Below are 13,676 nucleotides of genomic sequence, written 5' to 3'. Positions count from 1 at the left end.
CACTTTGGAACAGTCTTGGGCTGTTCAAGCTATACATTTTTAAAGTACCTGAAACTTCTGCTTGTATTACTGCTTTTCAGGATGGAGAAGGAAACCCTATAGATATCCAGATAAAGAGCAAGCCTGATGGTGTGTTTGCCTGTTCCTATGTGCCAGTTAAACCAATCAAACATACAATTTCTGTTGTCTGGGGAGGAGCCAACGTGCCCAATAGCCCATTTAGGGTAAGTCCAGAGATGGATATTACTAGTTCTAGTCAAGTAGGACACTTGTGCTCGCAACTACTTGTTGTTACTAACTAGGATGATAAAACCTTTCTGTGAACTTCAAGGAGGCGTGCCCTTCTGCTCCTTTTTTTTAGGAATCTATCCACTTGAAAAAAGCTTTCTGTTTTTACAAGCTTACATGTTGGAGGTCTCCTATCAGTCCAGCTGCAGCCTGGGGGAGTCAGGGCAATTCGCTCTTACCTTGGAACTGTTTTCCTGTAGCCTCCATCCAAGCAATGCTCCGACTTGACTGTGATCTCGAGCGTGACACAGATGTGTGATTCTGACTCGTGTGAATCCGTTGTAGGTCCTTATAGGTCAAGGGAGTCATCCTCAGAAAGTGAAAGTGTTTGGACCTGGTGTGGAGAGAACTGGCCTGAAAGCGAATGAGCCGACCCACTTCACTGTTGACTGCACGGATGCAGGAGAAGGTAAAGGCAGGCTGGGCTGTGGCTGTGGTATCAGAACCACAGGTCATGCAAGGAGGGGGGGATTGTGTACTGTTTCATGCTGGTTTTCCTTGTTTCATGGAAAAACCTTGGGAAGCAGAAGATTGCAGTGAATTGTGATGTGATCTGCTACATCACTTGAACAACTACTGGAAATGGGAATGTGCTGGCTGTTTGGCTAGCAGTGTCTGTACCGTCCAGTAGCAAAACCTCCATTTGCTTTTCCTAGGTGATGTCAGTGTTGGAATTAAGTGTGATGCTCGTGTGGTCAGCAATGAGGAAGAAGACATAGATTTCGACATCATCCACAATGCTAATGATACGTTCACAGTGAAATATGCACCACCTGCCGCCGGGCGCTACACTATTAAAGTGCTTTTTGCGGGAGAGGTTTGTAATCTTTGTCTTCCAGCCTGATGTTTCTGGAGTCTGTTTATCTGCTCTTTGATCACCAAGCATGTGCCAGTTCACAGCTGGCTGTGGCAGTTTATGGCTGGCTCCTTCCATTTCAGCTCATGCACTTTGTCTGGTCACTGTTTTTAAAAACACTTTTGTAGTACTTGAAGGTACACAAATGAGAGGGGTTGGCTGGAGACACTGAAGTTCAAGCATGTGATGTGTTGGGCTGGCATAATGAGCGTCGTCTCAGTGATGGCGCAAAGCTGCTTTCTAAAGGATAGAAAGCCTAAGTGACTCTCTGAAGAACATGGGAATAAAAATAAGTTTTCCTTAAAAAAAAAAAAAAGGGGGGGGGGGAGAGAGCAGAGAGGTTGCTGCAAACTGTCCAGCTATTAAGTTTGCCCTAGACTTTGAAAGATACTACTCAGTAAGGCAGAGGAGAGTGTTTAAGTGAGGCAAAATTTTACTGAACATGGTGCTGGATTTAAAGCAGAAGTATCTTAAAATGATTTTCTGTCTAGTTTTGACTAGTGAAGAGTGACCTGGTTATGTTTAGAACTGTGTTTCTGTTGCAGGAAATTCCTGCCAGCCCTTTCAGAGTTAAAGTAGACCCATCACATGATGCCAGCAAAGTGAAAGCTGAAGGACCTGGGCTGAACAAAACTGGTGAGAGTCGAGTTGAGATGGTGTGGCCAGTGCTGGACCATGAGGGGCTGTTGCGGGGTAGCCACTGCCTGGCTGAGCATTGCTGGATACAGCAGGGTGGGGTGTCAGGCAATTAGAAACGACTCCATTCGCTTGGCATTTTGCTTGATTGGGCTTTATAGGTACCAAATGCTTCTTGGGAAGAGTTTCTGTGTGCAAGCTCTGCATAAATTAGAACGAACATTTTTCTTCAGGCGTGGAAAATGGCAAGCCAACGCACTTCACTGTGTTTACCAAGGGAGCTGGAAAAGCGCCGCTGGATGTGCAGTTCAGCAGCCCGGTGCCAGGAGAGGTGGTGGCAGATCTGGATATCATCGACAACTATGACTATTCCCACACCGTTAGGTACACTCCAATACAGCAGGTAGGTCCGACTCCTGTAGGAATACAAGAGTGAACGGCTGACGTTGCTGTAGTGCTGTGACCTCCCTCCCTGGTACCCGTGCACAGAGGAGCAAGCAGATAAAGCTTGCCAGGTTGTCCTGTTCCCCAGGATCCCTAAAGCCTGCAGGACAATTGGGATTGGAAAGCAGTAACACAGTTTTCTGGTGTAGCTATTGATAGCTTGTCACTGTTTTCTGGGAACAAGTGAGGTGCTGAAGCAGTAGCGCACAGCTCGTGTTGTCATCCCACACCTTATCGGTCGAAGAGGAAAGGTGGTGAACCTTCCCGGGGTCCAAAACGGAGCTGGCCGCTGCACCAGCTGCTCTGGGCTGCCGTGGTCCTGCAAAGTCGGGGCCATGGTGTGACGCCTCTCGGCAAGCTGCTGTTGTCAAAGGAGCTGTAGTGCAAACCAGAGCAGGGACAGAAAGCACAGCATTTGGGTGATGGTGCAGCAGCTCCTCGGTACGAAAGTGAACGAGTCGGTGCTGAGGAGGGAAGCTGGGCTGCAGATTAAATGTGTCAAAGTATTTGTCTGTATTTGAAGTTTGCCCTTGGTTTGGAAAAAAATTCAGTCTAACTCGTTTTGGTTCACAGACAGATGCTTCCTAGCAACACCATTAAAGAGCTGAAAGTGGAAGCTGCTAGTAACTAGAAGTATTTTTCCTTATGCTGCGCTTGCGTGTTTATAAAGGGCCATTAAATGCCAGAATGCATGAATCTCATGTATTTCTGAAGACGTAGGTGCTGTAGTGCTGAGATGAAAGTGTTTTGCTGCTCTTGTTCTGCTGAACAAACACGAGCTACTCGGTCATCTGCACCAGCTTCCTTGAATGTAGCTGTATAAAAGTGGGCTGATACAGAGGACTGCAGCATTATTTATCTGATAATGCTGGATTAGCATTCTTGGAAGCACCCTAGAGCTAGCATTTGTTTTTGGATAAAGCAGTTGCGTGATCTCAGGATGTGGCTGGCGCGCCCATTTGGAGAAGATTTTGCTTGTTCAGTCTGGGTTGGTATGTAGGAAGGAGCAAAGTCATCTGAACTCCACATCTGTGTGTGAGCAGTACCAGGTTGCTCTGTTTCACATGAAAAGCAGTGGTGAAACAAGCCAGGGTGCCCAAACCAGGTTTCCCACTTGGGTCTCCTGTTTGGAGGAGTACCTTGGGTCACGGAGGAGCTGTGGACTTACAGGAGATAGTCGCAGATAGCAATGGCAGGAAAGCAATGGTTAAAAAGAGGAGATGAAAATCGACTGCACAGTAATTAGAGTAGCCGTGTTGTCCCTCCAGGCTGTGAGCACATAAGTCATTCCTGGACCCTGTCTTTCTTGGGTTTGTAAGCAGTAGCTTACGAATGAGACTCTGGACTCTTCAGAGCAGGGGGGGGATGGACTAGGTAGTTAAATTCCTGAGGGGCTGCGTCAGCAGCAGAGGAGCCTTGGTTTAATGCTGTTTACTCAGCCTTATCTATCTCACGGTGTTGCTACAGCTACCCGTGTGTGTGTTTTCTAGAAACAACCAAGAATAATCATGGAAGCTATTCACTACTTTGTGTGAAACATCCATGATTATTTCACTTGGGAGCTGAACCGGCCAAGAACGAAAAGTAAGCAAACAGTGAATATAGCTAAAATATGGACTGTGGTAGGAGGGAATAAAGGGAGCACACATCGTGGGCTGGAGCTTGCCATGGCTGTGCGGTATTCCAGCCAAAATACACAAGAGCATTAATCTTTCTGACTTGTAGAGCTTAAAACCCTGGTATTTCAGATGCTGTAATAATACGGCCTCTTTGCAGGCTTGGCTTTAGCCTGGCCTCACCATGGGGTGGAAGGGGATACCTGGTCCGGAGCACTGGGACATTCATTCAGCTGTCGGGTCTGAGCACTGGGAGGGTGGGAGTGAGCCTGAGCTGGAGGTTTTGCCAGGCAGCTTGAATATAGTCTAATTAAATGTTGGAAAGAACTGTCTCTTTCTCTTCTTGCATTAAATAAAAACCATTTAATACTTTGAAGGGCTGCAGCGGGATGAGAGATTGAGAGTCCGTAAACCCATAAGTTTGGCTGTGGTCAGCTAAAATGGATTAGGTGAAGTGGTTATGTACTGCTTGGATTTTAGTGCATCTGTATGAAGTGAGGAACTGAGCTAACTTGTAAATTCTCCAACTAGGGTCCAATGAAGGTTTTGGTAGCTTACGGTGGTGATCCTATCCCTAAAAGCCCTTTCACTGTGGGTGTTGCTGCTCCGTTAGACCTAAACAAAGTTAAAGTCAATGGACTCGAAAACAGTAAGTACCTCTGGGCTGGAAGCCCCATAGCCTGCCTCTGAAGTGTCTCCTGAATCTGGGTCATAACCAACATGTCCTGTTGGAACAGAAGTGGGCAAAACAATCTTCTTTTTAACTTGCTACAGTTGGGGATCAACCAGCTCCAACTCTATAGCTTGATCACTCTTAGCTGGTCCTCTTGAGGACTGAATTTCAATTTAGGTTTTGTTTTTGGGTGGGGTTTTTTTGGCAAAGATTACGTAGCAATGTGGACAAAGCATGTGTTGAGGTTTAGTCCCCTACGGTGAACAGAGCTGGACTCTTCACCAGGCTGGGCACCTGCTGATGAAATCTGGTTTCCTTGGGGCTAGATGGCTGTTTGTTCAAATATACGTAACTGCTACGGTGCAGAATGTTATTCATGCAGTCTCTTTGTTTTCTAAAAGTGGAAGAACTTAGGGCTGTGAAATATTGTTGCATTTCTCAAGTGAGCCTCTGATACTGTCAGGCCATGTCTTACAGGCTTGTTTAGCACTGTAGCTTTGTAGCTCGAATTAACCAAAGCACTTGTTTATTTTTTTGTTTGGTTTGGCAGGGTTTTTTGCATGCAGAGGGATGCAGACTGAGCAGGGCTCTGCCAGCGCTTGCTCCCTCGGTGGTGTGTGCATGAGAGATTTCTTGGAGCACTGTCTGATGTTGAGTTCTTAATGTAGTAACATGGGTTTTGTCTTTTTCAGGAGTGGAAGTAGGGAAGGACCAGGAGTTTGTAATTGACACCAAAGGAGCTGGTGGGCAAGGTAGACTGGATGTTAATATTTCCAGTCCTATGAGGAAAGCTGTGCCATGTCTGGTGGAACCGGTTCTGGGTAAGGAGTGCAGCACTGCAAAATACATCCCAAGGGAAGAAGGACTGTACGTGGTGGATGTGAGTTATGATGGCAACCCAATCCCAGGGAGCCCCTATACTGTGGAGGCCACGCTACCTCCAGACCCCTCCAAGGTAAGTGAACGGTTTAAGGCTGTAACAGCAACTGATACCCGAAAACTGCATTATGGGCTATTGCATGAGACTTGACTTGGTTTTGGCTAAACAAGACCGAGGAACATCCTTACTCAGAGTGCTGAGCCATTCCACTGCAAGCATCCTCCATAGTGTGGCAAATGCAAGTATTGTTCCTAATTTAATAGAAGTTGGCTTCATGAGCATCTTGAATGTATTAATTGAGATGCTTCTTTCTAAGGAAATAGATTCAAGAAAAACGTGTGTACAGCTATCAAATATTTTAACATTTCTACCTTTTATATCCCATGGCTATATAAAAACAGCTGTGGTGAGAGTATGAATATCCTTGCCTAGAAACCTCTTTGGAGGAGAGATACCAACTTTACAGTAAAACTGGGAGGAGTGGCAAAGGAGATGTTGCTTTGTGTGTATTTTTAAGAGCTTGTTAATTAAGTCCCACATACAAACAAGTCTAATTAGGCAGTCTGTGCTGACAGTAACATGAAAAAATGAGTTTAGTTCAACTGCATATTCTCTTCTAGGTAAAAGCTCATGGTCCAGGTCTTCGAGGGGGCCTTGTTGGAAAACCAGCCCAATTCACGATAGATACCAAAGGAGCAGGAACTGGAGGTTTGGGTTTGACAGTAGAAGGCCCGTGTGAAGCTAAAATTGAATGTTCAGACAATGGTGATGGAACCTGCTCCGTCTCCTACCTGCCTACGAAGCCTGGAGAGTATTTTGTAAACATTCTTTTCGAAGAAGTTCACATTCCTGGTTCGCCGTTTAAGGCAGACATAGAAATGCCATTTGATGTTTCTAAAGTCGTTGCCACGGGCCCAGGTCTGGAACGTGGTAAAGTAGGTGAGGCAGGGCTGCTGAACGTCGACTGCACAGAAGCAGGTCCTGGGGACCTGCGGGTGGACATGGTGTCGGATGCTGGTTCCAAAGCCGAGGTCCAGATCGATGATAACAAAGACGGGACCTATGTCGTAACATATGTGCCGCTCTCAGCTGGCACGTACACGATCAAGATGAGATATGGAGGAGAGCAAGTGCCTAAATTCCCAGCCCGGGTCAAAGTGGAGCCAGCTGTGGACACAAGCAGAGTTAAAGTGTTTGGGCCAGGAGTGGAAGGGAGAGGTGAGAATAACTCTTGTTGTTATCAGAGTTTGTAGGACTTTCAGTCTTTTGTCCTGCACAGAGTATTCTGAACATTAAAAGTTGTAATAGCCTTGCGTGTTCCCATGGTGACCCTTGGATGAGGTTTTTTCGTTATGTTCCCAAATGCATTATCATGCTGGTTCACAAGATGTTTTGTCATTGGAAATACATGCGATTCTTGAAGTGACTCTTCAAAATGTATCCTGCAGATGTCTTCCGAGAAGCTACAACCGAGTTCACTGTGGATGCTCGACCTCTAACGAAGGCTGGTGGCGACCACATCAGGACGCAGATCACAAGCCCGTCTGGCTCCCCCACAGACTGTCTCATCCAAGATAATGCCGATGGAATGTATTCAGTAGAGTACACGCCGTTTGAAAAGGGTAACCTCTGGGTTTTAGTGTTTTGTTTGGTTTTTTGGGGTGGGGTTTTGGGGTTTTTTTTTTTTTTTTTTTTACTTGAGAGGGGAAAACCAAGAACAAGCAGCTCTCCTGACACTTTCATCTGGCAAACTGCTGAGGTCTGCCATTAACTTGTTGGCATCTTAGCAAGACTTTTGCCAGCAGAGGAGCTAATTCTGCAGGAAGTAGCTCTATTTTAAATTGAAGAACTGACTTTTACAGTAACTTGGCTTCAGATGAACAGTGCATAGATGGCATCTTGGTTATGAAACATTAGTGAAGTCTTGTGAAATGCAGGAGGAAGCTCTTACCCATATACTGATGTTTAAGTCTGTAGCATCTTGTAGAAGTGATGTTTAGTGATGAGAATATTTGGGGAATTCAGAATGTTTTCTCCTCCTCTTAACAGGTCCGCACACAGTCAGCATAACGTACGATGGCGTACCTGTGCCAAACAGTCCCTTCAGAGTGAATGTGACAGAGGGCTGCCATCCATCACGCGTGAAGGCACAGGGACCTGGGCTCAAAGAAGCTTTCACAAATCAACCAAATGCTTTTTCAGTTGTCACCAGGTAACTGGGCCTACTTGATCCTTAAGGAATATCTGAGGGAGGGAGGAGTGTAGTGAGCTGTGTGAGGCAGGATGCTAAAGCCAGTACAAATATTTATAAAAAGGCCAAGCTGTGTCCTTCTGATTACTGTTCGTGCTACCTCATCACATACTGAGCACTCTGCAGAGGTTAAGGGTTAATAGTGGTTGAGAATAAAATTCTAGGGAAATGCAAGTGAGGGTATGCTGAACTGCTTTGCATGCCAGAGCACGCTGAAGGCTGGGCATCAGAAGTCAGGTTCCCGCATTTCCAATAAGGGTAAAAACGCAGCCAGAGCATGCGAAGGCTACAAAGCTGCTGTTAGAAGCAAGTAATTCTAACAATGTGTGTTTCTGTCTTGCAGAGGGGCAGGAATTGGTGGCCTTGGAATAACTGTTGAAGGACCTTCAGAGTCTAAAATTAGCTGTAAAGATAACAAGGATGGGAGCTGCAGCGCCGAGTATGTTCCTTATGTGCCAGGCGACTATGATGTTAACATCACATATGGGGGAGAGCATATTCCTGGTAAGAGCTCTTGCTCAGTGGCTTTCAGAAGAGGGAAGGAATTTGAGCTAAGGACTCAGTGCCTTGGCTGCATCTCACTTGTGTTGCGGGATGGTGAGGTTTTGACTTTCTGCTTTTCCTGGGAATTCAGGCAGAATTCACTGCAGAAACAGCGGTGGCATTTGTTCCTCACAGCCAGCAGGGAAGTGTGGAGCACTTTGTGCTGTGGTGCAGTAGTTTTGAGGAAGGGCTGTAGTCTCTTCTCATTTCTGAAACAGCCTCTCTGGGCATGTGGAGGAGCCTTGTCGAGACTGTAGCAGCTGCAGGGAGGAACAAAAGAGCGAGCATAGATGGGTGGGACAGGGAGAGGGACGCTAGCCCTTGACAAATAACTGTAATCATGCAGAAGTAGTGCGTAATACGTTAGGTCAAGAAAATAGCCCTTTAGTATGTGGATGCCTTCAAGGCTGTTCTACAGTAAGATGGTCTAATGGGTGAGCCTGTCATGGGGATTATATTAAACACCGTGAATTTTGGTCGCTGCGGAAAGCATAGTAACTGTTTCCTAAACCAGACATTTACCTGTGTATGCATTTGCCCTGGATGTTAAGCTGAAGTGAAGTAGATTTAAGGAATGTTCCAGGTACATCTGGCATCTAGCATTTCACGATTAAAAGAAGGGTATTTTGCTTAATACCAAGAATTAAATGCTCTTAAATGCCAGATACATTTTGCTGCAATGTTTGAGGTCTTATGTGCTGTCACACAGCATACATCTAGGTATTCTTTCCACATTGCAAGTGAGCTGATTCTTTCCCGTTGGTCCCGTTTTATTTGTCAGCATACTGAACTTGGTAAAATATGAAGCAAACGAGTGCCTGCATGACACTTTGTTTGCACTTCTGCTTTCTTTCATGCATTTTTTTCTGACGTGTGAGAAGCAGATGGATCACAACTGAATTGTTGAGTAGACAGTAAAAATGTAGAAGCACCATTGTTACGCTTCTGGCTTTTGCAGAAGCAGAGAAGTAGCATGGAGGCTGTGGGCTTGTCATTCCTGCCTGAGGTTGAGGGATAGTAATAAAAAAGCCTAAGAAAAAGTAGGAAAAAAGACCCTTGCTTTCCTGTAACTGTTCACTTTGTGGTGTTTAATAGTTGCTGTGTTAACTTCCAGGCAGTCCTTTCAAGGTTCCTGTAAAGGATGTTGTGGATCCCAGCAAGGTGAAGATAGCTGGACCAGGTCTGGGAACAGCTGTTCGAGCCAAAATCCCACACTCCTTCACCGTAGACACCAGCAAGGCAGGAGTAGCACCCCTCGAGGTGGTGGTGGCAGGACCCAGAGGTAAGAACCAAAGTACTCCATCCAGCTGTGCCCCCATCTCTGCATTCGGGTGGGTAACATGGTCCTGTCCGTGCTTGCAAAGGTGGTGATACCACTTGAACGAGCATTTCCCTCTGTTCCTGTTCATCCAACATGTGCACCTTGACAGCTGACCCATGTGTCATGCTGTAAAAAGAGGAGAGTTATGTCCTAAGTAGTGCTGCTTATGGCAGTGTCTTTGATGGCTTTATCCTAATCTTCAGAGCTGGGAGAAGTGACGTGAGTAACCATCACTGGTGAACAATTGTGGCTTAGGTTTAGACACCGAAAAGTAAATCCAAAGTCTCACATGCGAATGGTGACTTAAGAAACCCATGTCACTGGGTTGCAGGGGTCTCTGAAACATGGTGAAACCCCTCATTGGTCCCCAGAGAGCAGCAAGGCCCTCAAGCGATAGCATTAACCTAGGAAGCTGTGCCGTGGTGGCACAGTATCTTGGCAGCGAGTACCTTTTGGCTGCAAGTCTCACCTTGCTGGGAGGTGAGAGCTGCTTCCCCACTCGAGTGTCAGGTCACGCTGGTGCAGGTGCCCCTCAGGTAACCCTTTTTTAATTTTAGTGGATGAGACGGATTCGCAGGGATGGCGCTCCCCATTGAAAGTGATTTCGGATTTCTTTAAAGGTGATCCAAAGGGTGACGCTGAGACAGGTTTGAACTCTCACTAACTACTGGCAAATTTGGCTCTCAGAAATCCAACTGGCAACAGCAAGAATCATCTGGAGAAGGGAGTGGGAACCAACGGTGTTGCTTTTAGGCTTTGCATGGCAACTATACGTTTCTTTTGCACTTGCTTTACTGCTAATCCTTCCTGTGTTTTAAAGCCAACTTGTAATTGTAGACTGCTTTGTGTGTTGATCTGAACCGATAGGTCACGTAATCTGCTGTAGATTTAGCTTAACGCAAATTGAAATAATTGATCCTGCTTGCTTAGGACTTTGGCAGCTTGCAGGGCTCTCCTGCCTAGGCAGTGAGCCTTCCTTTCCAAATACCTGATTGTGAAAGACTCAGTAGGTGAATGCTACACCCCAACTGGCTTTAGGGCTCAATTCTGTACAGTGAATCCCAGTAACAGTATGTAATCTTGTAAATGACAGTTCAGGCAATTATAACCATTACTCATTTTCTTGCTCAAAAGATCTTCAGTGTATTTTGAGCAATTGCTCTTGACCTGGACTGTACAGAAAGGCAGTTTTTTTCTCCAGTATTTTCATGCTAGCTTTTGTTTACAGCAAGAAGATGGGAGCCCAGAGAGTGGTGGATAACGAATCTATCACAAGTCAGTGGCTCTTGAATACAAAATAAGGGAAACTGATCACTGATTCATGCCCATTGCCTTCATTAAAAAAAAAAATAAAAAATTCACCTTGTTGCAAACTGTAAATGAGCAGTGCATCTTGGAGCTTTGTGCAGCGAGTGGCTGGTGATTAATTGAGTTTTAAGAGCGTAGCTGATAAAATCTATTGCATTTTTAGGAATTGTGGAGCCTGTTAATATAGTAGACAACGGAGATGGCACCCACACGGTGGTGTACACCCCTACGCAGGAGGGACCATACATGATCTCTGTCAAATATGCTGATGAAGAGATTCCTCGCAGGTAAGGTGATGAAGATAAACTTAGATGAACTGAAGATTTAATGACCTGATTGTGCTCTCCCAGCACATGAGCACCGTTTAAGGGCTGGCTGTGGTGCTTTCTACTTAACCAGTGCAGCTCCTTGCACGACTTCAGGGTTCAGCAGTGGTTTGAGCCTGCTGCTCCCACAGCAGAGATGCCGTGGGGGAGCTGTATCCGCACCTCAGTGTGTACTGCAGTAACCATCAGCCATCGACTTGGGAGGAGGGGGCAATAATGGGTTTCCCTTTAAGTCCCTTCAAGGTGAAGGTGCTTCCTACGTATGATGCCAGTAAAGTGACAGCGAGCGGACCAGGTCTCAGTTCCTATGGCATACCAGCCAGCCTGCCTGTGGAGTTTGCTGTGGATGCTAAGGACGCCGGGCAGGGGCTTCTGGCTGTACAGATCACTGTAAGTAACTACAAAACCACACAGGAGTGGAAACACATTGTTCTAGGGGGGCACGAGTGGCTCCTATAGGAAGTGTCCACAGCTGTACTCTGACATACCCAGTGTCCTGGAGACTGGGCTGCTGGCTGGACCTTAAGCTCTGGTACAGGAAAGTCTTGCATTCTGTGTTGGTGAAGCTCTTGAGGTTGCTTTTATGAGACCTCTGTCTTAAAGTCATCACCCATGCTGTATTTGGCTCTTGGTTAACCTTGCACTCTGCAAATGCCCAAAATGAGATAAATAGTTTCTTTTAAGATTATGAAAATGCTGGAATTTGAAATGGAGACAGCCTTCTAGCAGTGTAGTTCAGCAAGGCCGTGAGATAACATCCACACTGAGCATTACATGATGATAAATTAACAAACAAGTCTCCCTCAGGGTTGCCAAAAGTCATAAGCTGCTTAAGGAGATAGTACAGGAATGTTTTTATTTTACTTTTGTTATTGCTTTTCCTGAAATTTCTGGTGCCTGGACTCTGTGGCCTCAGCAAAAAAGTCTCTGGTTAGTGGGCCATAAAGCACGTTTGTCAGCTCTGGCATGCCTAGGTCATGGCATGGCCAGTTGTACTTGCCCTTCTGCATTCTTGCTCCCATGCTGTCCCAATGTCTGCTCAGGTGCAGCAAAGCAGTTGCCTTTATTCTGGCATGCAAGGGTGCTCTTAAAGGATCCAAAATGCTTATCAGAGCTCCCAGCCTGGCTGCAGCTTTGAAGATCAAGTTCCACAAGTCTTGCATGGTGGGAGTGCATAGGTGATTCTCCTCACAGTATTTGTTTGCTTCTTGTTCTGGGCTGTTGAATGTCAAATGTTTCACAAACCTTCCTGAAAGAAGTAAGCTCTTTTGTGCTCTACCTAAAATCTCAAGTCCTTTACAGCTTGTACTGTACCCCAGGCAGTGTTAAGTCATAAAATGCAGAACAGGGTCAACATGCAGTTACCTGTAAGCAGGCCTGGAAGATGTTCTAAAATGCTTCACGCTTTGCAGCTGATGAGTTGCACTGAAAGCTGAGGCTGAGAGTAGCTCTGTCAGAAACGTTATGCACAGTGCTGATCTTGGTTGTATATATGAAAGCTTGATGCCGAAGCTCAGATTTGTATTGTTTATGCATCTCTAATTCTTGTATTCAGTGTAGAAATGGTAGTTGAAGGGACTACGAAGACCTGATTTTAACTGTAGACCTTGCAGTGTGTCAGGAGCTGGGTGCCTCATCCAGTAGGGTTGACGGCAGACTCCAGTAATGCTTCCCCTGACCTCAAACCTTTATGGGAGCAGCTGGTCAAAGCTACCCAGTGCTTGTCAGGATGGAGCTGCACAGTCTGGCTCCTGATCTGTGTCTCAGGGACCTGGGAAGTATTCTTCATTTCCAGCAGCGATATGACAATGAAGCCTAAAACTTCTTACAGTTAATATCAAGTTCATTAAAATGGCTTGCTGCATCTTATAAACATTCTCATATCAAACAAAGGGTAGTTAGTGATAGCACTGATTGTTTTATAGTGGTCTGATATCTTTTTGCTCCTAATAGTCTATTCCTGGTACTAGTCCTTGAGAGAAATATATTTAACCCTCAAAAAGCTGCAGTTCTGTATCTGTTTGAGACTATCTAAATATGGTTGTGAACAGATTTGCTGCCCTGCTAAAGGAATTCATAACTGACTTCATAGGGCCTCAATCTTCTGTTTTGCAACAGGACCAAGAGGGCAAACCTAAGAGAGTGGACATTCATGACAACAAGGATGGCACTTACACAGTCACCTACGTCCCCGACAAAACAGGCCGCTATACGATTGGTGTGAAGTATGGTGGAGATGATATCCCATCCTCTCCCTATCGGATCCGGGCGTCTCCAGCTGGGGATGCCAGCAAGTGTTTGGCCACAGGTGAGTGTTGGCTCCTCTCTGTTGCTGCTGTTTGTACTTGGTGTAAAGCTGCCTTCTGAGCATGGTACAGTTGATGTAATGGGTGTAGAAGATGCTAGAGACTTGTGTAATCTGGCTGCTCTTACAAGAGGGGCTTTCCTAAAGATAAAGAAGCATCCACCCTGTGGGTGAGCAGGAATCTCTTGTAGTCTCTAGCAAAATCTTTCAAAACTGCCTGGGTGGTTAT

General features: G+C 45.8%; 1 protein-coding gene across 3 annotated transcripts in view; it reads left to right on the top strand.

Annotated features, from left to right (window-relative positions):
• The window catches only part of FLNB (filamin B), a 73,993-nt gene that overhangs the window by 39,043 nt on the left and 21,274 nt on the right, over positions 1 to 13,676 (top strand). For all 3 annotated transcript variants that reach the window (XM_069812219.1, XM_069812216.1, XM_069812218.1), the window contains exons 14-28: positions 81 to 224; positions 574 to 697; positions 945 to 1,105; positions 1,690 to 1,780; positions 2,014 to 2,183; positions 4,372 to 4,489; positions 5,206 to 5,468; positions 6,014 to 6,611; positions 6,842 to 7,015; positions 7,443 to 7,605; positions 7,988 to 8,148; positions 9,302 to 9,469; positions 10,980 to 11,103; positions 11,376 to 11,532; positions 13,261 to 13,450. In XM_069812219.1, coding sequence (XP_069668320.1) covers positions 81 to 224; positions 574 to 697; positions 945 to 1,105; positions 1,690 to 1,780; positions 2,014 to 2,183; positions 4,372 to 4,489; positions 5,206 to 5,468; positions 6,014 to 6,611; positions 6,842 to 7,015; positions 7,443 to 7,605; positions 7,988 to 8,148; positions 9,302 to 9,469; positions 10,980 to 11,103; positions 11,376 to 11,532; positions 13,261 to 13,450 — 2,806 coding nt within the window. The remainder of the gene's footprint in view (positions 1 to 80; positions 225 to 573; positions 698 to 944; positions 1,106 to 1,689; positions 1,781 to 2,013; positions 2,184 to 4,371; positions 4,490 to 5,205; positions 5,469 to 6,013; positions 6,612 to 6,841; positions 7,016 to 7,442; positions 7,606 to 7,987; positions 8,149 to 9,301; positions 9,470 to 10,979; positions 11,104 to 11,375; positions 11,533 to 13,260; positions 13,451 to 13,676) is intronic.

Source organism: Haliaeetus albicilla, chromosome 24, assembly GCF_947461875.1.
Source record: "Haliaeetus albicilla chromosome 24, bHalAlb1.1, whole genome shotgun sequence".
NCBI lineage: Eukaryota > Metazoa > Chordata > Aves > Accipitriformes > Accipitridae > Haliaeetus > Haliaeetus albicilla.
Note: the sequence above shows the minus strand (reverse complement) of the source record. Positions and strands in the feature narration are given on the sequence as shown.